The sequence below is a fragment of the Metarhizium album genome (assembly GCF_000804445.1).
Source record: "Metarhizium album ARSEF 1941 chromosome Unknown scaffold_3, whole genome shotgun sequence".
NCBI classification, from domain to species: domain Eukaryota; kingdom Fungi; phylum Ascomycota; class Sordariomycetes; order Hypocreales; family Clavicipitaceae; genus Metarhizium; species Metarhizium album.
In genome coordinates, this window is record NW_024467577.1 from 41,968 (window position 1) to 65,167 (window position 23,200).

General features: G+C 55.3%; 6 protein-coding genes across 6 annotated transcripts; 3 read left to right on the forward strand and 3 right to left on the reverse strand.

Annotated features, from left to right (window-relative positions):
• Window positions 1-1,321: 1,321 nt before the first annotated feature.
• On the forward strand, window positions 1,322-1,792 carry MAM_01782 (Endoplasmic reticulum, protein Pkr1; the record flags this gene model as incomplete). Its single annotated transcript, XM_040820581.1, has 1 exon — window positions 1,322-1,792. One exon carries the CDS (start codon window positions 1,322-1,324, stop codon window positions 1,790-1,792), a length of 471 nt encoding a protein of 156 aa, XP_040680924.1.
• Window positions 1,793-1,953: 161 nt separating this feature from the next.
• Window positions 1,954-3,986, reverse strand: MAM_01783 (sucrose transport protein; the record flags this gene model as incomplete). The annotated part of the gene is made up of 5 exons (XM_040820582.1): window positions 1,954-2,380; window positions 2,469-3,159; window positions 3,217-3,288; window positions 3,353-3,786; window positions 3,892-3,986. 5 exons carry the CDS (start codon window positions 3,984-3,986, stop codon window positions 1,954-1,956), a joined length of 1,719 nt encoding a protein of 572 aa, XP_040680925.1.
• Window positions 3,987-5,147: 1,161 nt separating this feature from the next.
• MAM_01784 (Dbl-domain containing protein) lies at window positions 5,148-10,972 on the reverse strand (the record flags this gene model as incomplete). Its single annotated transcript, XM_040820583.1, has 2 exons — window positions 5,148-5,264; window positions 5,348-10,972. The coding sequence occupies 2 exons, from the start codon at window positions 10,970-10,972 to the stop codon at window positions 5,148-5,150; spliced, it is 5,742 nt and encodes a 1,913-aa protein (XP_040680926.1).
• Window positions 10,973-14,283: 3,311 nt separating this feature from the next.
• On the forward strand, window positions 14,284-18,184 carry MAM_01785 (telomerase reverse transcriptase; the record flags this gene model as incomplete). Its single annotated transcript, XM_040820584.1, has 8 exons — window positions 14,284-14,682; window positions 14,759-15,062; window positions 15,135-15,290; window positions 15,365-16,083; window positions 16,137-16,598; window positions 16,653-17,502; window positions 17,686-17,922; window positions 18,054-18,184. 8 exons carry the CDS (start codon window positions 14,284-14,286, stop codon window positions 18,182-18,184), a joined length of 3,258 nt encoding a protein of 1,085 aa, XP_040680927.1.
• A 154-nt stretch (window positions 18,185-18,338) lies between these two features.
• Window positions 18,339-19,966, reverse strand: MAM_01786 (uncharacterized protein; the record flags this gene model as incomplete). Its single annotated transcript, XM_040820585.1, has 3 exons — window positions 18,339-19,309; window positions 19,375-19,649; window positions 19,713-19,966. The coding sequence occupies 3 exons, from the start codon at window positions 19,964-19,966 to the stop codon at window positions 18,339-18,341; spliced, it is 1,500 nt and encodes a 499-aa protein (XP_040680928.1).
• Window positions 19,967-21,564: 1,598 nt separating this feature from the next.
• MAM_01787 (uncharacterized protein) lies at window positions 21,565-22,923 on the forward strand (the record flags this gene model as incomplete). The annotated part of the gene is made up of 4 exons (XM_040820586.1): window positions 21,565-21,601; window positions 21,821-22,031; window positions 22,373-22,699; window positions 22,749-22,923. The coding sequence occupies 4 exons, from the start codon at window positions 21,565-21,567 to the stop codon at window positions 22,921-22,923; spliced, it is 750 nt and encodes a 249-aa protein (XP_040680929.1).
• Between the last annotated feature and the right edge of the window lie 277 nt (window positions 22,924-23,200).

Here is a 23,200-nt window from a genome sequence, read left to right on the forward strand (position 1 = left end):
ATGTCTCTCCATCGACACAAGGTCTCGGTCAGCCCGAACTCCATAAGCACTTCGGATGCCGGCGAGTTTGTGGAGCGAGACGTTCAACCTCGGGGGACAGAGACCGGGCCGAGCTACTACATCGAGGGCAATGGCTTCAAACATGCATCGGATCCAGTTCGCACATGTCAGATTGAAAAGCTAGCTCCACGCGCTGACTCTAGACCAATTCTTTCAACACGCCCCTCGCAAGTACCAAGACGCGTAGTTCCTCAACTCACTCAGCAGGTGGCGTTGACAAGTCAAATATTGGTCGGCCGCAGCCCGTGTTACTCGCCATCGTCGGGGGTGTTGGACGTGTGCTCTGTGTCTGTGGTACGAAGCGCATCAAGGAAATCGAGGGCTCTGCCGCCAAGACTCGAACCAGACTCCGGAAGCCACAATGGTGATTTCGGAATCAGCCACGGCCCTATCCTGCATCGAAAGATAAGCACGAGCAGCTACGGGGAAGACGACGAGGCTGTCTGTGCACCTGGGGTCGTCCGAGTCGCAGCATCCAAGTCAGAAGCCCCGAAGAAGAGTAAGGGATGTCGGATGGGGTGGCACAAAGCAGGTACCCTTTGATCGCATATGCGCCATTTACAGAGAACGTCCGGCACGGTATTGAAACCGCCAGCTGCCAGTCTGTTACAGATGAGCACTGGCCGACTCTTGGTGGACTCATCACCGCCAAGGTGAGAATGTTATAACCTCGGGGGGGGGGGTTATTGCGTGACGCCGGAGATTCAATTTCATTCCAGCCGCGGCACCCAGTAAGACGGCTTGACACTACCCTAGAGCCGGGCCGGAATCTCTGTTGGATTTGGGCATCGTCAGGCTCAGCCTCAAGGTGCATGACGGCATAGTCTTGGGCATCGTCAAAATTGGCTCGACGGCAGCGCGGGGCGCTTTGCGCTTCAGCAGCCGCATCCACCGCGCGACACGCCACCATGAAACTTGACCGCATTACGTGTTCCGCGACCGAGGGACACCTTTTCCCATTTCCAAACATCGACACTGTCAAAATACCTACGTATGTGCGAGGAAGCTGATAGCACAAGGAAACCTCATTGGCCACCTCACAGCAGACAAGTCACGGGCACCAGCCGTCGCCGCGATTACCCCACCCTCCTCCCGAGCTCATATAGATATATTTCACCATAAAAAAAAAGAAAAAAAAGGGGAGCCAAGCAAGAACACCGTCCAAGCAAACAGAGTACGTGCCACGCTCTCCTTCGCGACGCGCTCCGAACCGAACATCACCAACGAAAATCACAAAAACGCGGCAACATACCCACGCACCATGGCCTCCTTCATCGCCGGCCTCTGGGAGTCCATCTTCGTGCCCGGCCCAACACCCACCATCCTCAAGGCCACCAACGCCACGTTTGCTGCGCTCCAAATCGTCTTGCTCGGGCTCCTCGTCGCCACGACAAGCATACACTTTGTCGTCCTGTCCATCTTGTGCGCGGGGCTCTGGTACTCGATCAACTGGTTCGCGAACGAATTAGCCGTGGCCCAAACGAGGCAGCAGCAAGAGGCGGAGCGAGCAACGGCCGAGGACAAGGACGCGACGGACGACAAGGGAGGGGACGACAGCGATACCGAGGTCGAAAGCACGGCGAGACAGGGCCGACAGAGGCTGAGAAAGAGAGGCGGGGTCAGCGGCGTTGCCGGCCAGGCAAACAACTTGGAGGCTTCGTCTGGCGGGGAGACGCAATCTAGTGTCAGCACCGAGGACGAGTGGGAGAAGGTGTCGGAGAGCGACAAGTGAATTTGTCCATGCGCGCGCACGAGCGAACACTGAGACGGGGATGCTACATGTCGAGTCAAATAAGAAATATACAGGGCGTTTGGTGATTGCAGCGCTGGACACCGAGGTCCAACCCAACGCCATCCGTCCACCATTAATCCTGCGAGTTTGCGATTTCTAGACTACAGTTTCCTCAGCCTCCGCGTCGCAAAGGACGCCACCACGGAGCAAAGGGCCCCGACGAACAGACACGCAGCTATGGCATTCGGGCCATCCTTGCTCGGCGCCGGATCCTGGCCGCCCAGTTCCCGGCTCTTGCCTGGCTCCAGGATGGCAAACACAACCGTAGCCATCAACGTCCCCAAGAACTGGGGGATGGTGGTGTAGATGTTGAAGATGCCAAAATACATCCCCGACAGCTCGCCAGACGATGATGACGGGGTTTCAGTCCCATTGCCCAACAAGGTGGGCGGCGCATCGCCCTGGTCCAGCGCACGGAGTTCCATGTCAGGGTCGTTGGCGAGGTGCCTGTAGCTGGGACGGCCACTGAGTTTGTTAACTTCGATGCCGAGGAGGGCCGTGGGCGCCCACATGGCGATGGTCCACGGTCTACGTGGGCCGTTAGTATGCTTGTCCGCTGCTCATTGACTGTCATGGTCCTGGAGTTCTTGGGGAGCGGCGGCGGTCCTGGACTTACATTCCGCAGAGACAGACGAGGGTGGTGGCGAAGCGGAAGCTCGTGGCAAACGGTGCAAGAGACATGGCGGCCGCAAACATGACCTGACCAAAGACCCATGTGGACAGCAAGTCGGGCTTCACATCCTCGAAGCGCTTCAGAAGCCGGGCTACAGCCCGAGGAGGCCGAGCCGTGTACACGTCTTCGTCGGGGGCCCTGACAAACAGCGGAAGGACAAAAGCCCCCGTGCACGTGATGAAGGAATACATGACGAGCGGTTTGCTCCCTATACGGCCCATCTCACCGAGGACATCCTCCGAGTGTCTCGCACCCGCGGGGACGTCGTACCGAAAGTACGTCTCACCCACCCACGTGGTGCTGTAGAATAGGAAGGGAAACCAGCCGATCCAGGACCAGAACTGCGCCCAGCAGATGGCTTCGATGCGAGGTGGGAGGTGGCGTCCGGTGTGATAGATTTGGCGCAGCACACCGAGGCTGCGCTGCGGCTTGGAAATGGGATCGTTGCCGGACACAAGGACGCTTTCCTGGACGGCCCAGCACGTCGTCGCTGTTGTGACTAGGAGGGCGGCAGCAGCAATGAGGGTCAGTTGTTGGAACTGGGACCGGCCAAGGGTGGTACCGAGGATTTGGACGAGATCAAAGGCCCCGGCACCATATCCCACGACTTGGCCAACTGCGCTCATCCTGCTTGCTGTGATGGCATGAGCAATTTCTCCGTGACGTTTCGGCGGCCGTCAGAGTCACCTACCCCATGCCGCGCCGGCCTGCTGCTTCTCCAACGGCAACGTATCGACGACCAGGCTCCTCGAGCAGGACATGACTATCAACGTGTGTCAGCACCTGAATGCAACATTCTGCCCCTCAACGGCGGGGACTGCGCTCACCAGCATTGATGGCAAAGTCCAAGACGTAAAGGGACAAGACGGCCAGCGCAATCGTCGGCCCCCTGGCCAGCTCCTCGTCCGGCAACAAGAAACCCACAATCTCTTTTGTGAATCCCAATACAAGGAGGCACACGGACACGACGAGTGCGCCGGCAACCATGAAGGGCCGTCTGCGCCCCCACCTGGATGTGTACTCGTCCGACACCACGCCGATGACGGGTTGGACAAGGAGGCCGGAGAGCGGGCCGGCAATCCATATCAGCGACGTGTTGGACTTGGTGAGGCCGAGATTGAGGAGATAGGGGGTGCAGTCTACAACAAGGCGAGGAGGGAACAAGCGGTCAGGATCAGGACACGGACACGGACACGACGAGACCTCGGGCCGTCGACGGGCTGCACCGCACTTACACGTCATTTCGATGCCCCATGTGAACCTGCCCGCCGTGTCAACGACCTCAAGGCCCTCTGCTTGTGCGCGCGCCCAAACATCTGGGCCGCACCGGACGACAGGCCCACGAACGGGCCGGGCGGGTACTCACGTTATGCCGACGGTGCAGAAATTCAACAGCACCATGCGCATGGCCTCTGAGCGGCCCTTGATGGACGGCTGTCCCAGCAAGCCGGCCATGGCCATGTTGGAGGACAATATATATTTCGTCGTGCCCCAGCGCAGCGGTCGCGCTGCCTGCGGTGTGGCCCGGGACTCTGGGCTATTGCCAATGTGCCATTTGGGGGTCGACGATGCTAAAGAGCGTTGCTCCGCCGTGCAGCTGGTGCGAAGGAGGAGGACAAGGCAAACGGACGACTGGAAGAGACCAGGGACGAGAGTGAGTCTTTTCACGTTCTCGCGTCGGCTGGCGCAGCTACAGCCACACAGCCACACAGCCACACAGCCACACAGCCACACAGCCAAACGCCAAACGCCAAACGCCGGCTCGTCATGCTTTGAAAACGGCGTGGTTCCGCAACTCAACGTCATTCATGTGCACCGAGTAACTATAAACTGATAGAGATGACGCCTTCAAGCCAATCGACCTTCAGCCGTCTACTGACTGCGCCGGATGTGCGCTGGACGGAAACAGGGTACCGAGTACCGAGTACGCCGCTGCACATCTTGTCCGGCGCAACGCAAAAATGAAGCTGTTTATTGCATTTGTATTCGTACAAATCGTCCTGTTGGTATCTTAATCTGGTCTCTTTGATTCTGCATCTGTCTTCCAGCTTCCATTCCTTCGCCCGTCTTCCCAGCCCTTCAAGTTGTGCGAAAAAAAAAAACGCCTCAAATTATTCTACAGTGCTCCCCAGCCCTGCCTTGCCCTTTTGGTATCCTCGTCAAACGCCGGGCTCCCATGTGCCTTCTCCATGTCTCTGCCCAGCGAAAAATGCACCTCGTGCGAGTCAGTTGCATGCGTGCTAATGGCCGGATGGGGAGAAGCTGGAAAGAATTCGACAGAAGAACAAAAGTAACGAAAAAAAAAATGACAACGACATTTCGCTAATGTAAATGAAAAAAAAAATTGATACAAGGAACCCTTGTTTGCGACAAGAGAGAGGACGCGTCGTCGTTCTCCCCGTACCAAGCTGCTGAGAAGCCTTGTTGAGGGTGAGGCAGAGTAAAAATCCCATCTTTTCGCGTGAGAACTTCAAAAAGTCAAAAGGAAACAAAAAAGCCACGCCGTCCTGGACAAGTTGCCGTTTTGTGGGGGGGTGGTCGAGGAAATATTTCGTCGTCTGTTACATTGTGTCCGTCCTGTGCTCCTGTGGTAAATCGCTTCCTCCTCTTCTTCCCATTTGTCTAGGAATCAGCCAGTCTTGCAAAGTGCTTCGACCAGATCCAGCCGACTTGATCTGTTGTGTCGTCTTGGTTTTTCGCTAGCCACAGCTCGCCCTTTTCGGCCACGACGTCAAATATCTGGGGAGGAACCCAACGTTAGCTTCCATGGACGCACTCATCGTGCAAGTCCGATGCGCGCGACTCCGGGGTGGAACCCTTACCTCTCCAGCTTGATATGTCAAGTACGGATATCCAGCTTCGTGTTTGGTGGTGGAGATATTGAATTCAAAGAGCGACGCAGCCAACCACAGCACGTTGTAGCCGTCTGAAGTCTGGCTGCGTTCGCGGGATGACGCCCTCGATGCTCGTTGACTGCCGCCATCATCTGGGCCGTCCGACATTGGAAGGGCGGACTGGAACAGGTTCGAAATCCGCCGAGGTTCCCGTTGAGTGGCCTGGGGTGTGTAGGTCGAGCCGTAAGTTGCGCTGGAGTCGCGATGTTGCACGGCCGCCGAGTCCGAGCTTTGCCGCACCGATCCGGGCTCGAAACTACGCCCAGTGCTGGGTCTTGTTGAAACCGCACTGCTGACGGCGGCCGGCCGTGAGCTGCTGGCCATCTCGGCCGACTTTGGAGAAGCGGGCCCTGCCTGGTTGGCGTGAATCCCGGCGTAGTAGTCACGATAATCGTACTGATGCGAATTTGGCACGTTGCCGATTCCGAACCCGGCGACCGCCATGGCGTAGCCTGGTGACATTGTAAATGAGCCGCTGCGTCGTCCGCCAAAATCTGGCGCAGGCAGCGTTGGCGCCACGTCGCCGTTCAACGATTGACCGCGACTTCGGGACTCGACATCGGAGGGCCGACTCCTTGCTCGCAACGACACGTCGTCTGCGCTCACAGAGGTTGCTTGTGACATTCTGCCCCAGGTTGCTGGGTTGAGGATGCCAATCTGCGACATCTGGTCGTGCGCATGTGGAAAGTCTTGTTGGAAAGTAGACACGACAGACTGCAGGTCCGGCATGTCGCCGCAGCCCGGCAAGACCGTCTTCATCTTTTCTTTCCAGGTGGCATACCACTTCGCCTGGATATTCACAAAGTTTCCAAGACAAATGTTGCCGACTTTTTCCGTCAGAGCCGACAGCTGCGGAAGTTCCTTCTTCAGTGTATCGTTCAGCGCCTCGTACTGCTCGACAAGCTCCTTCAGCTTGGGGTCGGGGCTTTTGCCGCTTCGCTTTAGCTGTTCGAGCCGCTCATAGTCTATCCGGCGCTTCTGCCTCTTCTTCATGGCCAACGACGGGTTGCCATATGCCTTGATGACATGTTCAAATGGCTCAATGACGTGCTTGCGGACTTGCGCCAGATGCTCCTCCAAGGCAAGCTTTTCCAGGTCGCGGACGGAAATATTGAACTGCACCCATTTGCTCTCGATCTCTGGGTAGTTGCCAGGCTGAAGCCGCATGACAAGCTCAATCGACGACATGTACTGAAGGAACTCGTGAACATAGGCCGACACTTGCCTGGTGTAAAATTCAACGTCTCGGAGGACGACCTGAAGTCGAAGGTAATCGTCCCCAAACTTTTCGTTGAGTTTTGCGTAGTCTGCATCCTCTTCCGGGCGGTTGTTGTTGGATGCCTGCAGCTTGTCGACTCGCTTGCCAAAGGCCCGCGCGAAGCCGGCCCTGACGTCTGATTCCTTTCTTTTTCTGCCCACAATTTGTCCGACGAGTTCGAAGTTCTTCTTGGTCTTGTTGATTTCTACAATGGCATGTTCCAAGGTGTCCTTGGCTTCCACCAGGGCCGCTCGATCAGGATGGTCCTGAGGCGTATGTTGCAGAAGCGTAACGATGAGGTTCGGGTACTTCGTGATTCTCTGCATGGGTTTGATGAGGAGAGAATCCAGGTCCCAGGCTGCAGTCAGGTCCTTGGCGACTTCGTTGCACTCATTCAGCCAAACCAGGACCGTGGGGTCTTGCTGAATTTGGATGAGTCTCTTGGCAGCCTGATCACTTGCACGGAGGAAGCCTTCATGTGCCATCTTCATTTGCTCCATGTTTCTCTTGAATACCGGTCCGAGACAAGTAGAGCGGTCCTTGGCATCGTTCGGCTCCCCCGATGCTGCAGCGAGGCTCGGCGTTGACTTGCGCGAGTCATCCCCCAGTGTCTTCCTGGCTCCCTTGGGAATGTACACATCCGCAACCGCCTCTTTGAGTTCTGCGAGGAACGATGTGTGAAAGGCAATGATTTCGTCGCTGTTTCGGAAAATGAGCTTGATGGTTTTTCCGTCGAGTTTGGGGCACGCCTCGGCAGTGCCCTTGTATATCTCTTCCACAATGTTCATGTCGCGTACGAAGACAGCCTCGGTATCCACCAGCTCCTTGATGACATTTCTTCTTTGACAGAGACGGTGTCGATCCTTGTCGCTAAGCTCCTCGCCGTCCTGTGCGAGCGACTTGGTGTCGCTATCTGCTGGTGTTTGCGTGCTCACGTACTGGTCGGTAGTCGTCAGCGATGCCGAGTCGACGGACCGCGACGTCCCGGCATGCGACATGTATTCGTCGCTTCCCCGTTCAGAGTCGAGTAGGGTGCTCTCGTATTGGGCCTGGTCGTAAAAGGCGCTCGACGTTCTCGAGTTGAGGCCAGATCCCGGCAGGGAGGCTGGGATGGGAGGCGGTTCGTGTGCCGGCGATGGAACATAAGAGGCTTGGTCACTTGTTTGGGGGGATGTCAAATGGGGAGGGACCGAGAAGCCATCTCCCGTGTCAACCTCTGGCAAATGGTGCGAATGGCATCGGGTTGAAGACCGCCTTGAATCCTCCGAATAAGCAAGTTCCGACAGTCTTTTTTTGTGATGCGCATCATTAGGAGGCGATTCAGCCTTGGAGCCAAATATTTTTGCGTTGCCAAAGGCCGGTGATTCACGGCTGCTGGGCACCGCGGGGGACCTCAAGACATCCGAGGGATCGGTACTATCCACGGAAAGGTCTGTCCATGCGGATTGCCTATTGAATCGCTCGTCCTGGTATCTCGAATTGGGCATCAACAAATGGCCCGTGAGCGATGCCTCCCGGTGTTGTTGTTGATCAGAGCCCGAATAGCTCACGTCATCGCAAGTGCCAGCTTCCGATGGCGCACACGTTGATGTCCCGTGGGATCGTACGTCATGACCACCAAATTGTCCGTCATGAACGTCGTGGTGTTCACGGTCGTCAGTCTCCTCCGTGCCGGTGTTTGTAGCTGCATCATCATTGTCATCATCCTGACGGCCACTCTGACTCGTCTGCATCCCAAGGTGGTGCAAGCCGGACTGACAGTCAGAGTCGTTATCCTCCTGGACCTCTAGCCGCGGGAACGGCATTGTTTGGGTGTCATCACCACCTGCAATCACTTGATTATCAGAATCTGGTACCAGCGCAATTGCGGTGTCTCGCGTTTGCAATGAGCTGATGCCGAGGCCGTTTGGTTCCTCGTCATCGTCCACAAACGAGCCTGGCACAGCCAGATCACGGTCGAGTTCGGATACTGGTAGCTTTGGTAGCTTCGGGGATGCTCGTAACGGGGAGTCGTCTTCGGGTTCATCGTCAAACGGATATTGGTATTCCGTCATGGTACGCGGAAGGAGCGCTGAATCTTGCACTAGTTGGGGGCTTGGAGGTTTGATCAGAGCAACTGAGATGCCAAGACTCGACTGTGGTTGAACAGGTAAGTTCGTCTGGGGCTCGGCGTCGAACTCGGTCGTATCTGAAGTCGCCGACGTTGCTGAGAGCGGCCGCCCATCTCTGATGATCGGTGGTAATGTTGGATCAGGGAAGGTCCCTGGCAGCCCTAGGGTCGGCGAGTCTGGTGAAAGCGCGGTTGTTGTTTCTTTGTCAGTGGAAATCGTTAGAGGGGGCCTTCCCGGCAAAGGCTTTGGCGATTCTGCACGGTCGCCCGCCTCGGGCATGCTAGGTTTGGCACTTTGAACAGGATCGGTCGTGGTAATCTCAAAGGCCGCACTGGATGCGGCAACAGAGTCGCCTGATTTGGGGATTTCGGGAGAGTCGGCAGCCTCCAAGTGTTGTTGTTTCGCAACAGCGTCATCCGCTTCCTGTCGTCTCTTTTCGACAGCCGCATTTTGCCGTGCCTCGAGGGCTTCACTCTCACGAATCGACTTGGTATAAGCAAGCCTAATATGCTCTCTTCTCTGTGCAAAATCGATGGGACCGATGGAAATTTTGCGACGACTCGGGGGTGCTTCTCCTGACTTGCTCATCATCCGTGCCTCATCAGGTTCTTTCATCGTGGAACTGGTCGTGCTGGCGATTGAAACAGGCTGTCGAGGCCGAGAGCTGCGCAGGGTCGGAGAAAGCTTTGGAACAGGCGTAGTGATGTATGCCTGCAACCTTGAGTTATTGCTGCTGCCGCCGCCACCGCTCAACGTGACGAGCCCTTGTGGAGGAGGCTTCCGGGTTTGTGTCGGCGTCTTGACCCGGCTAGCAACAGGGCTTGTTCTCGCGGTCGGCCTGCCGTTTGTTTGATACCTCCTGAGTGTGGACGGGGAACTTGAGCGAGTGGAGGACGGACTCGTAGAGTTGCTCGGCGCGTTGAACTTTCGGACGGAGACGGGAAGTTTGGATGAGTGTGACGAGGATGTAGATCTTGCATTTCGAGTGGCCCGCGACGACGGTGACGAAGAGCCGTCGTCACTATGAGCGCGGGAGTGAGGCTGTGGCCGAGAGCGCGAAGTACAGGAGCGAGGGGTCGCGTCTCTTTGGGATGGAGGATCGCGATACCAAGCATGGGGCGAGACTGGCTCAGCACCCAGGCCAGAAGGGGTGCGGTTGTGTGTGCTGCGATGCTGGACGCTGGACTCCGAAGTTCTCCGCGGGCGCGTTCCGTCAATGCCAAAACCCAGGGCGGACGCGTCGTCATGATGGGGTAGAACTTCGCCAAATAGGAGACGCTTCGGCTGCCCCCCGTCAGACGAGGTAGAAGGCATCTGGCGGTGATGGCATCGCCTTGAAGGTGATGGCTTCCCCCCGTTTGCATAGTTGAACGGCTTGCCAACGCGACTGGCGAATGACTGCGAGCTCGTGGAAGTACGATGGTCAATCACAGACTTGGATTGTCGCAGCGGCAATGACGCCGATCCAGTCACGTCGCTGATGCTTTTGCAAAGGGCAGGCGGCTGCCGTGTCTCTGGATTGGTCGCCGAGCGAGTGGCATGCTCCGACGCACTGTTCCCAGACCTGGGAGGTTTCGAAACAGGAGCTACTCTAGCAAGAGCAAGAGGGATGGCAGAGGCAGCGGCGACGGCATTCTGATCGAATCGTTTCTTGAGGTCCTTTACACTCGGTTTTCCGGTCGGCATCGTTTTGGCAAAGGTTGTGTTTGTAGATACTGTCGCGTCCAGGGGACTCGAGACGGAGCGAAAGTCTGCTCGCGGCAAACTGCGAGTAGTAGGGGAGACGGCCGCCAAGTGTTTGAGACTAGCCGTCCCATCTCCGTTGGACTGCAAGGGCGCGCGAGGAGCCGAGGTGGTCGCCATGGGAAGAAGATCTGTTGCGCTGCTGTTGCCGTCAAGGCCGCGATACTTTCTGTAAAAGTCGTCGGGGTCTATCGAGGGCGGAGGGGCATGTTGGTGGCTCTCCGACGGGTCGTCGTGGGTGTTGGCTCGCAGGTCACGGTCAGTGTAGGGGAAGGACTCGGTTTGGGGTGGAATTGGGAGGGAAAGGGTGCCAGCGAGGTGGTGCTGGTGGTGATGGCGGTCGACGTCGTGCCCCGAGTCCAGGTCTCGGTGGCCCAAGGCGGGAGGGCGGGTATCGACAGCATCGACTCGAAACTGGCCAGCATCCGGGGCCGGGTCCATGATGGCCAGGGAGGTGGCCAGGACCTGTGCATCCGGTCAGGCTGGTCAGGCTTCGTGACTACTGGTTGGGACAGTTGCTCGCAGCAGCGGGCATCGATCGATACGTTGGCAGGCGGCGGACGGAGGCAAGGGAAAAACAAAGAGGTGGGTGGACGGGAGCACGAGCACCGGTTGACACGCAGCCTAGTTACTTGGCGGCCATGAGGGAGCAATAACAATAAGGTTGAAAAGGGTTTGACTGGAGATGAGACGAGTGGCTCCAACAGTGGAGGAGGTGGGGAGGGGGGTGGAGCAGCCTAGAGAGTCGAGACAGCCACGAACAGCCAGCTTGCGGGCTACTTGGTATTTGCCAGGCACGCGCCCAGGCACCGAGGAGGATTTCTCGTGAGCGAGAGTGGTGGCCGCGACAAGACCATCATGTTCTTTGCTTGGCAAGGCAGCCCGACGTGCTACTCTACTTGAGGTGTACAGAGCAAACCCCACGGCCGAGGCCGGGTCTGATGTCTCCAGGAAGTCGACAATCTCTCTGATTCTGATTTGACGCGCAGGACATGCTTGCAGGGCATGAATTAGCTTAGCTGTTTGTTGACTGGCGGGCTGATGCAGCACCCGGCGGGCGGGCCGCTCAACTGATTGTCCTCGTCGGGTCGTCGCTCAGTGCTGCCACGGCGCGGTGCCACCTGGCCTGGCTGGCCTGGATGGGATGGGATGGATGGGAAGCACACCGCACCCAAAATGGTCGTGGTGCATGTGACGACGAGGGTACGACTTCGACTCGACTCGACGAGTGCTCCGCACGGACGAGTACGTGCCCATGCGGGATCAATTGGGTTCAGGTGGTGACACAACGAGGACCAGTAAGCAGGCCATTGGAGCACTCGTCATGGGCCGTGGCCATCGGGCCCACCATGAGCCCTCGGCAGCAGGCATATGTCTCGTCTCGCACAGAGACAGCAAGCAAGTACGTACTGGTACGCCGCCGTACGCCCTACTCCGTGCTCCGTACTCCGGGACAAACAATAGCGACGCCAAGGGAGGGTGGTCCGAATGTCGTAAGGCAGCACACGGGGAGACGGGGCCTCGTCTTGTTTGGAGCCCTGCCCTGCCTTCCCCCCCGCCGGGGCCAGACCAGTTGACATTCATCAAGGAGCACTCCCACTGTCCACTGATAACAATTGATTCATCACCCGACATGGGTTCGTTCCAGCGGAGGACGCGAGCATCGCCGCTGCAAGCTCGCGAAAGTGTGCGCAGTCCTCATTTCAATCATCTGCCAGCAACACAATGCCACTCCCACCCCCTCCCTGTGTGCAATGTGCATTCTGTATTCTTTCTGCTGGAGGGGCTGCCGCCACCACCAGCTTGGCCGTGCATTCCGCCACGCAAACCGACCGTGTTGTTCTCCCGAGGCCCCGAGCCGGAAGACACACGTCGCGTCGGCGTCGGCGTCGGCGTCGGCGGCGGTGTCGGTGTGCCAGTGCCAGTGCCAGTGCCAGTGCCAGTGCCAGATCATCAAGATTCAACACCCTGCCAAACTAGCTGCTTGACTAACTTCAAGATGTGATCATCGCGGCAAGCCCCAGCGGAGGCGTCCACCCCTCAAGTGCTTGGCCTCGCATTGGTGCCCAGCGCCCAATGCGATGCGTTTGGGAAATAAAGGACTGACCAACAACTCGGCCACCTGCCATGGGAAGGAAATTGGGACATGGGCGTTGGGCCCTGGCCGGCCTGCATTCCAAGGTTGCCAGTCGCTCCTGCCCATCCATCCGTACTACGTACCGTATGTACTGCCATTTCATCGACACCTTGGCATGGGACCAAAAAACCAAACGCAAGTACGAAGTACGTAGTTACGTACTTACACTTGTGAGCAGGCGGCGGTACATCAAGTCCTCAGATAGTCTCTCATCCCGCCTCTCCTTCCCTTGGTCTCACGCATAATCGGCATTTTCACCAAGGCCGCGGCATTCCCCTCGACTGGCACGTTCAACCCATTGCTTTGCCCTCTTTTCTGCTCGACACCGCGATCAACGGCAGCAGGAGGCATCGAGACAGATGACGGCTCTCGGTAGCCGAGCCCGACGTACCGACGTACTACACGTACTCGCTGTTTATTTTTAAACCCATGGACCCTAGTCTGGGGCGCCGTTTATCGTCTCCTGGCTCAAGTACGTACGAGCGAACATGTTCCCCTGTGAGCACTGAGGAGCTACTCCGTACTGCGTAGTACTATTATTTACTCAAGTACTCAAGTACTGACGCCTTGCCACTGCCACGTCGAGGTATACCGAGTACAGCCACTTTACTCACTCGCACAGGATCCGCGCCGTGCAAGGTGCCACTCGCAGTTTCAGGGCGTTGCTTTTGTTACGGAGCAGAGGTCGTTGATGCGACGCCAAGGGCCAGACAGACTGTTTGACAAGGGCGGGCAGCCGGGCTCCCTTTCCCCCCCCTCACCTTTGCTCGGCGCTGTTGAGCGCCTTGTTGGAGCGCCATGGCATTGGGAGCCGACCAAAACGACAAATGTCCATCATCAATGATCATCACATTGTAATGTCGTCAATTGGCCACCTTGGCCGAGTAGGCCGTTTCGGGACAAAGACGAGAACACAAAGCCCTACAATATTGATCGGATTCGCCAATCACAGGGTTGACAACGCCCTGGCCTGGTGAGCAATAGCTTTTGATCCTGTGTCTGCACACGTTTCATAAGCCGATCTGGCCAGCACTCCCGATAATCCCGAACCCGAAATCAATCAGGGCATTGTGTAACATGGCAACATGACAGTGTCAGTGAGTACGGACTGCTCCAAGTTGACGTGGACGCATTCGGTCAGACGCGCACCTCCACGAGAGCTTTTCCCAGGGGCTGCCACGATGCTGTCATGCAGAGCCCCGCGACGGCATTGCGCCGAACTACAGCTTTGCCGAGGAGCAGATTGGGACAAGTCGCGTCCTCGACGCGTACTTGATCTTGAATCAAAATACTGATGCCATGAAGATTGGACCGTCTCGACTCTTGAGTGCTTTGACAAGTAGCTCCATCCTGGGCTTTTTTGAACCACCGTCCAATTGGCTGCAATCAAACCACCAACCAACCCCAAACCCTGCTTTCCGCAACTCTGACGTGGTGGTACGTAGTCGCGAAGCCACACCCGCCCGCACAGACAATACACAGCCACACTAGACATGGAATCTAGCCACTGACCCTCTGTAGTCAAACACATTCGAAACAAACGCGTGCACGTTGTCACTGTCGACGACTTTACCAGCTCGTCACGTCGTTGCCCTCGAGCCAGGCTTGTGAGGCTATGACTGCTGGCCGAAAGCGAAGACGCCATGAGCGAGACGCGTCAAGCCCGGATGACGACGTCGTGGTTCGTGACGGGCTCGTCAGGAGGGATCTTCTGCGACATGCTTATGCGACCGTCCTAACACTGCGGGAGTATGCCTTGTTCAAACTTCCAAGCAGTTCCAGACTTCGTCGGAAAAAGATTAGTTCGCTCGGTCAGGGGAACTGTGCTGATGAACATGAACTAGAAGCAGTTGTTGCCAAGTTTTTAGACTCGACATTAATCTGCTCCTCCGACACCTTATTGCAGACCGACAATACCTCTTACGAGCAGTGGTTGGCATTTTCACAAAAGGGAGACGACTCCCATATTACCATATCAGGTGGCATATCTGAATGCGAGGGCACGCAGTCAGAGGTTAGTCTTGTGTCACTTGCCTTGAGGTCGGTCTTTTTCTTGCAGTTGCAATCGTTGCTGATTTGTCTTGTGCCAGCTTGTGGACTGGGCCATATGGTCCCTGTTCAACCGGGAAAAGACGCCAGGCACATGGCCGAAACACCTCCTTTGTGATGGATTCCGCAAACGAAGCAAAGAGGGTGACCCTCCTGGCACTTTTGTTCAGGACGTGTACAGCCTCTATCCTAATCATCACTCTGCGGCCCTAAGACAAAAGCCTTGGCCGCAGGTGCTGGCGTTGCTAGGTCGTTCGGGACAGAAAGTCATGGTTGATCTTCTCATTGAGCGTTCTATCTTTGTTGCCATTGACGCGGGAATCGGCAACTATTACCAGATAAGCGGTGAGTAAGGGCTGTATCGTACCGCCATAGCACGGGTAATCCTTCATGGCGCCTAGCCCTAATGTTGGCTAGGCATCCCCGTGTCCGAGTTGGAATTGAGCGGCAGTCGCAGCAATCCCAACCAACCTCGCAAACCGTCAGAAATAACTCTAATAAGAAGCCGTATATTCTACGCCAAGCCAGCGCTCGCAGCGCGCGGCCGGGTTCAGCCTGGTTTCAAGCCCATCCGTACGTTGGCCCCAACCCCGGGCCTGACCTCTCTTCCCCTTTACTCCTGAAGACCGTCGCTGAACATGAGTTAGATGTGCTGAATCGGTGTCGCGCCGCCAAAAATGACGGCACAAGCTGCCAGGTCGAGAAAATAGCCGCGAACACAATGAAGGTTACTATGCATATATTTCCAAGACAGTTTGGGCTGCACAACGTCTTCACTTCCAACGTGAACGTCTTGGAGACGGCACAAAAGTTTCATGACTACACCTTGCGGGAAAAGGAGATCAAGGAGTCTATCGAAATGGGTAAATATTGCTCAAAGGATGGGACGCCCAAGCTGCCCAAGCGCCTTAGAGGCGAAGCCTGGCGCCTCGTTCAGCGACTTCAGGTGCTCCATAGCCGCTGCTCATACGGAGAACTTTTACAACACTACTGTCCTCGGGTTCGCGGACTACATGCCGACGAATCTTCTCACCCGCTCGACGAAAGACGTCAGATAATGGGAGTTCAACGCAGCATAGAACCGACAGTCCCTATTGCCGCCAACGATTGTCAAGAGAAATGCCGTGCGTCCCGGTCGCTCCAGGATGATTTTGAGTGTAGTTCATTGGTTGAGTTGGCAACTTCACATTCTCAAGTATCTGCATTCTGCCAAGCTGTTTTTTCACATATCGTGCCCAACGATTTCTGGGGCAAAGGCGAGGCGCATTCCCACAACAAAGCCGTATTCCTTCGCAACGTCGACCACTTTGTTAAGCTTCGGCGGTTCGAGGCCCTAACGTTGCACGAAATATGCCAAGGCATGAAGGTATGCTTTTTTGCTGCACGTGGTGAGACGAAATTTTAACTTGTTGTCGGTAGTTGGCCAACATCCAGTGGCTGCAACCTCCAGGCCTCGAGGCCCAAAAGGCCGGCCGGACTGACGTGAACAAACGCTGCGAATTGTTTCACGAATTTTTATATTTTGTATTCGACTCGTTGTTGATACCGCTCATTCAAGCAAACTTTTACGTTACAGAGTCAAACACCCACCGGTACCAAGTGTTTTATTTCCGCCACGATATTTGGCGCCGCATTGCAGAACCAACTTTGTCAATTCTGAAGACGGACATGTTTGAGGAAATGACAGCTACCGAGGCCGACGAGATTCTTCGTTCTAGGTACATGGGATTCAGTGAAATAAGGCTGCTTCCCAGGGAGCGTAAATTGCGACCAATTATGAACCTGCGCAGGAAACAAGCCTGCAGAACGGGGGCCAAGGGTCTGAAGCCCAGCATCAACTCCGTCCTACGGCCCGTTTACACGACCTTGAAGTTTGAAAAGGTAAACAGGATTGTCGTTCATTGCTGCTGCAAAGCAACTGCTTACTGGCTGTAGATGACGAACCCGCAGCGCCTAGCGTCAACGCTTTTCTCCGTCGGCGACATGTATGCCAAGCTCAAAACGTTTAAACGTTCCCTCTCCGGCGGACCGAACCATTTTTTCTTTGCCAAGGTCGACGTCCAGTCCGCCTTTGACACCATTCCCCAAGACGCCATCGTACAACTCATGAAAACCGTACCGAGTCAACCTAAATACACCATCACAAAGCACGCAGAAGTGCAGCCCGGCGAGCGCTCCATGACGAAACCAAAAAAAACCGCCACGAAGCCAATTCGGCGATGGCACGCATCAGCACTTGCGCAGGGCCAACAACCATTCTTGGACCGACTCAGGAACGGCATAGCGAGCACAAAGAAGAACACCATCTTTGTCGACGGCGTAGCGCAAAGAGAGCACAGTACAACATGTCTGATCCAACTGTTGACCGACCATGTTAAAAGAAACCTGGTCAAGATTGGCAGCAAGTATTACTGTCAGAAAAGGGGGATACCGCAAGGTTCAGTGTTGTCTTCGTTTCTATGTAATTACTTCTACGCGGACTTGGAAAGGAAACATTTAGGCTTTCTCCAAGGGCAAGATTGCCTCCTGATGCGGCTTATTGACGACTTTTTGCTCATCACGCTCGATAAGAGCAAGGCCGTGCGGTTTCTCGAGACGATGCATCAAGGTGTTCCCGAGTATGGGGTGCAAGTTAGTCCCGGAAAGACGCTGGTCAATTTCGATGTGCAGATTAATGGCAAGCCCGTCGGCAAAGCCGGCACCACAGGATTTCCATACTGCGGAACGCGGATCAATGTTAGGTCGCTAGACATGACCAAGGACGTCGAGGCGGGAGCTGCTATTCGTAAGCCGTCTGTAAAAGCTATTTCCAGAAAGAATCAGCTAACACCTGCAGCGGTATCCAACTCTTTGACGGTCGACTATGGCCGCTCAATAGGGCAAAACTTTCAGCGGAAAGCTCTTAGTGCGAAGTCCTCTCTCGAGTGTGTTGTGTTGCCTTTCCGGCTAAACGCTGACGTCTGTATAGAATTTTTTTACCTTCAGTCGCACCTCATGTACTTTGACACATCTCATAATGCCCCACGGACGGTGCTCGATTCTTTGCGCAGCGCATTTGTCGAGACTGCGCGCAAAATGTGGGCGTACATACGATGCTTGCCAAGAGTACGGCGGCCCAGCACGGCCCTGATTACCGGTACAGAGCTCCGTGACGGCTTTCCTATTGCTCCCCGCTGTTTGGCTGTCTCTACTGCGCTTACACAATGTAGATACCATCTCAAAAGTTGCCGAAATTGCGTTCTCGATCTTCTCGAGCAGATCGAGAAAGTTGCGGTACCCCGAGTATTCGTGTTGTATCCACAAGCGACAAGTCGAAAGGTACTTCCCATTGCATAGCTCAGCTTGAACGGAGGAGGCTAATAGCTAGCAGTGTCGCCTACAGCGCCTTTCTAGACGTGCTGAGCAAAAAGCAGGCCAACTACGGCCCTGTCATCATGTGGTTGAAAGCGCAGAAAAAGATCATCTAGTCCGAGTCTATTTACTAGGTCTACTACTACAATGTGGAGCGTGTGTGATCCAATCTACCTATAAATAGTTATATCCGCCGACGTATTGCTGTGGGTATCCGACAGGGGCAATCTTTCCCGTCTACTCCGTACTACGTACTCCGTACTAGTAGTACTATAAAGCGATTCCAATTTCCCACCAGTGCTTGGCTTTGTACCATTTCGGCAGATGATGCCGATCCCACCGCCAGCAGCGGTCCGCTGGATGCCCGAATCCCATGCATCGCAGGGGTGAAATGGGAACGGGCTCCAACATCCACAGCCCGGTAGATGCCATGTCATCAATGAAAAAGGGGGCGGTCATGTAAAGCCACGCCAGGCAGAACAGCACGTTGCCCAGCTGTCTGATGATTCTTGGCGCAGTGCCCAGGCCGCTTCGCAAAAAGAGCGCCAGTCGCTGCTGCAAGGCGATGCCCACACTTTGCAGCAGGAAAAACACAATTGGCCGCCAAGGTTTGGTGTCAGGAATCGAGGAGACACTCCCCGCCGCGTGCATGAGTCCCGACTGGAAGAAGGACGAGAACAAGCCAACCGCATCGGCGACCTTCGAGTCCCGCTTGATGTATCCATTTTGGAGGAGATATGTGGATGGACCAAGAAATTCCAACCTGAATGTCTGATGCCACCATGCACCCCACCATCCAGCCAGTCCACGGTTGAATATCTCTGCCAAGGAACCAAAGGTCGATGCGTAGTGCCAGAGGGCGGCGCGGGAAGGGAAGAATGTCTTCAGAAAGTAGTATTGAGCCAAGTCACTTAGGCTGAACAGGGCGTTGATGGCAGCCCATATCCCCACCATGGACATGCATTCTCTGTAAACGAGGATGAGGTGTGACTGGGGTTGAGACATGTGCGGCCCCAGTATGAAGTAGGGGTCCTTCATCATCTGCACCGAGAGGAAATCGAGTATGAGGTAGCACGATGCGATCCCAGTGAGACGGCTGGCAAGGAGCTCGGTTTCACTAAGGGGGACGGTGTAGCCGCTGGCGGTTTTGGCAGTGATGCTGGCAGTAATTACGGGCGAGTCGGGCTGAATGGGCCTGGGGATGTGCGGTCGTGGGATGGATGCGATGGAGTAGTTCCAACCTGGAGGGTCAGCCACTTGTCGATGTGAAGAACAGACAAAGGTCTGGGGCGAGGAGAATACGTACCTGCACCACGGAAACTGAGTGAAAGGTCCAGCGCCCAGCCCAGACGGTCCAAAAATGTGCCCTTCTCAGGAAACGTCTGCCACATATATTCATTTTCATTGTTGGCCTCGTCCCTCTTGTCGTGCAAGACTGCATCCATGTTGTGCTTCCGTTGCCGTAGCACATCCTCATGGACAATCTCAGTGACCGTCTTCCAGTCCCCATTCTCACTTTTCCCAGCCTTCTTCGCACCCGCCTCAACCTTTATGACCCTCGCCGCTTCGAACTGCGGCCGTCTCCAAATCAACAAATTCATCGTCAGTATAGTCCCCCAAGCCGCCATCAGCCCCGCGACGTACGCACAGGCAAAATTGGTACTCGAAGCGGTTCGCGTGACATGGACATTGAAGCAAGTGACAAATGCCATGACCAGCCACCTCGTCTGATACAACCATGGCCTCGAAGTATGGGGGATTGTCAGCCATAATGTAGGAATAACAGGCGCGCCCAAGATGCTGTATGGAATTATCAGCGGCTTGGCACGTCCCTCGTTCAAGGCGTCTAAAAAAGCGGTGCGGTATGATGTACGCACAGCCTCGCCGAGGCGGTCCATGGTCGAAGTGCCTTGAAGGTATCGCAATCCCTGATTGAAGTACAGTAGGGCTCGTCGTATATCGGGCTTTTATGGAGGAGTCGAAATTAGATGGAGGCCCCTCTGTCTCAAGATGATGCGGTCGCATGCATAACTCAATTTTTTCCTCTTGTTCTTCAGCCTCGGGTCCATGCATTCCGCGGTACGTGTTGGTGTGTTTGGAGATTGATGGAGATGTCCTATCCAGTAGGAGATCATGCCAAGATATCGAGGACTGTTTGAGTGTGCATCGAGGGTTCAAGTCTCGTCCGCGGACAACAATGTGCGCATTTCTGTATTTAAAGCGTAGTGTTCAATGTTGCACACGGACGTTTGGACGTTTGAATCTTGGTCCAAATGCTGACGGTGCCATGGTTGTGAGTGAGCTGAAGGTGGATACTTTCATTAAGAGCCCGTTGCTGTGCTCTGATGGTTCGAGGCGGCGATTTGCTTCTAAAAGCTGAAAAGGGGGGCCTGACTCAGTAGACTGCACGTCACGGCGCTGGTGAGGTCATGCATTTTAGAGAGGTTACATACACCTCAAAGACTCAGCTCGAGGTTGCTGTCGATGGGGAGGCTGGTACGGAGCACTCCGTAGTCGATTGCAGTTTCGTAAGCCGGGATTAGCCACTTGTGTGACGGTTTCAATTTGCACACGCAGGAACGTAGCAACGGCCACGTAACGTTATACTCATCTGTGCACCTAATTCCCCTCCTCATGTACGGAGTAGTCATTTATAATACCTACGGCGGGAGTCCATGTGGCTGCGGCTGGCGCCCTTGCTTTGCAATGTGAGAGTGGCGGCGGTCGGTCTCGGATCGAACCCGCATTCACGCTCGTCATCCCTCCTCCCGGTGGGCCACGCCTGTCGACTCGAAAACGTCGAGGAGCAGCGTCGGCGACGTCGGTTGGTAAGTAGGACTGGCAGGCAGCCTTGACTAAACCTCCAGAGTCCAGTGACGTGTCTATTGTCTATTGTCGATGGCTTGCGAAGCAGCAAAACTTTCTCGCTTTGATGACACATTTTGTATGTTAGCTTTTATAGTTGTTTCTGCACATTGAGTGGTGTTGGTCTGTTTGTGGTGTTTTGGCTGGCAACTCACCATTTTGTCTCCGGGCTGAAACAAGCAGCCATGACGGAGCGGTTCTTCCGTCATTCTAACCAGGCTGCCTGGCCCAGCCTTTTGGTGTTTTCCTTTTCTTCTCGTGGCTTTCTCTTTACCACGGTGCGCTCGCCCTCCATCTGATTCCGGCGATGTCAGACTCTAAAACCTGAAGCACTAAGAATCTGCCGGGTCAGCCATCACTGGTGGCTCCTTCCACAAATTCGCATGAGCACTTACTTCGTTTATTAAGTTGGTCTCCAGTCTCCTCCCCACCACGGCACTGCATTGTCACTGTACTGCATCTGTGGTGCCACCGCAAAGGCCCACCGCGGGTTCGGCCATCGCGGACCCGGTAAAGGTACCCGGCACCGACTACGTGCATGTACTTGTACTTCGCCGTCTCTCTTTTTTCTTCTTCTTCTTCATAAACACGCAAGAGCCTTGGGCTTGACCTGGACTTCTCTCAAGTAGCAATGGCAACAAACCCATCTCTGCAATGCATGGCCGCCAGTACGCCAAAGCATCGTGCCTGCGATGAATGCCGTGAATCAACCTGCTCCACCATTCAGTAACGCTCATTAGGGACTTTTTATTCACGTACACTACCCAGGAAGCCGGAAGTTGATTGTTCAAAAGATCTCGACGGATGCGAGGCATGTAGGAGGGAGGGCATTGCGTGCGTCTACTTACCCCGGAAGCCTATGGGACGCCCCTGTTAACGTCGTGCAGCAGAAGAAGCCGTTCGAGAGGATGCGTCTACCGGTACTAGGCAGCCACCTGCGTCGCATACCCTTGGCGGGGAGTCTTCTTCATCTCCCTCGTATCAAGGGCCCAAGGCCAATCTGCTTCTTGATTTTACGTCCCAGATTGACAATGAGACGACGCTCGACCTCCTGGACTTGCTACCCAACACCTTTGGTGACAATGACGCGGCTTCCCCGTACGCTCTTCCACAACAGCCATACCTTTTCTTTCCAGCTCACGACGAAAACAGCTTTGGCAATAGTGACTTTTAAGTCGAACTTGGCGGCGCGGAACTATTGCCGGGCATCGGTGTCAACGAGCCCGAGCTTTTGATAAAGACGATATCCAAGGATATCAAGGACTATCTACACCAGTACGTGGCAGGCCAGATGGCACGGGTCCAAGAGACACCACCTTCTATATGTAGTGGCGTTTGTAGCGCCGTCGACTCTCCCGAGCCACCACGAGAACACACGAATTCGAAATCTCTCCCCAACCCTCCATGTGGATGTCTTTGATTGCTGAATCTCACTTTAGCCTCATTGACTCGACTGTCGTCCGATGTCCCCTCGGCCATGGGAGTCGCTCGGAACGCCATCAAAATATCTCAAGATGTCCTCGGGTGTTTGCACTGCTTTCCAACACTTCCACAAAGATCCTCTACAACCCCGGCCCGTACAATCGATACCAAATAATGACGTGCCTGGGAGCTCTGGTCCCATCCGCGTGCAACGCTTATGCCAGAATCACGGAAATGATCGACCGCGACGCCGACGTCGCAAATGCCAGGGACAAGGAGCTATTCTTTCCTTTCAGGGACTTTGGAGGGCTTTGGGCCCTCGTCATGGATGACCAGCAGGGAGCGTGTGCGGCATTGAAAGCAAATGGACAGTGGACACTCACTGCCCTGTAGACTTGTCATGCCTGGCCTGAAGGATGTCATCGACGAGCTGGACTGGTCGACGAAACTGCGGCACCAGATCATAGAGGACCTCATGGCAGCGGGCAAAACGCCCAACATTCCAAATACTACCTCCACTGCCACGCGCCGGTTCCACCAGAGCACAAGAGCTGCACGAGGCTTGTAGAATGGGCCAGGATAGCGCTGGATAACCTCATTATCGGTCGAAGTTTAGCTAGCTTTTGTACATGAATATGGGGTAATGTGAGAGACAAGCCTGGAGCAAACCCCTCCTATTATCCTCCTCAGCATGGTGTCAGGGTTTCGAGCCTGGATCTTGCCGTGAAGTTAGCATAGATGAATTAGCGAATGTATAAAACACACCTGGCGTCCAGCAGAACCTTGGGGAATCGGACAAATCATCATCCCCCCCCCCTCAGCGTGGAGCCGCAGCGTCGAACGAA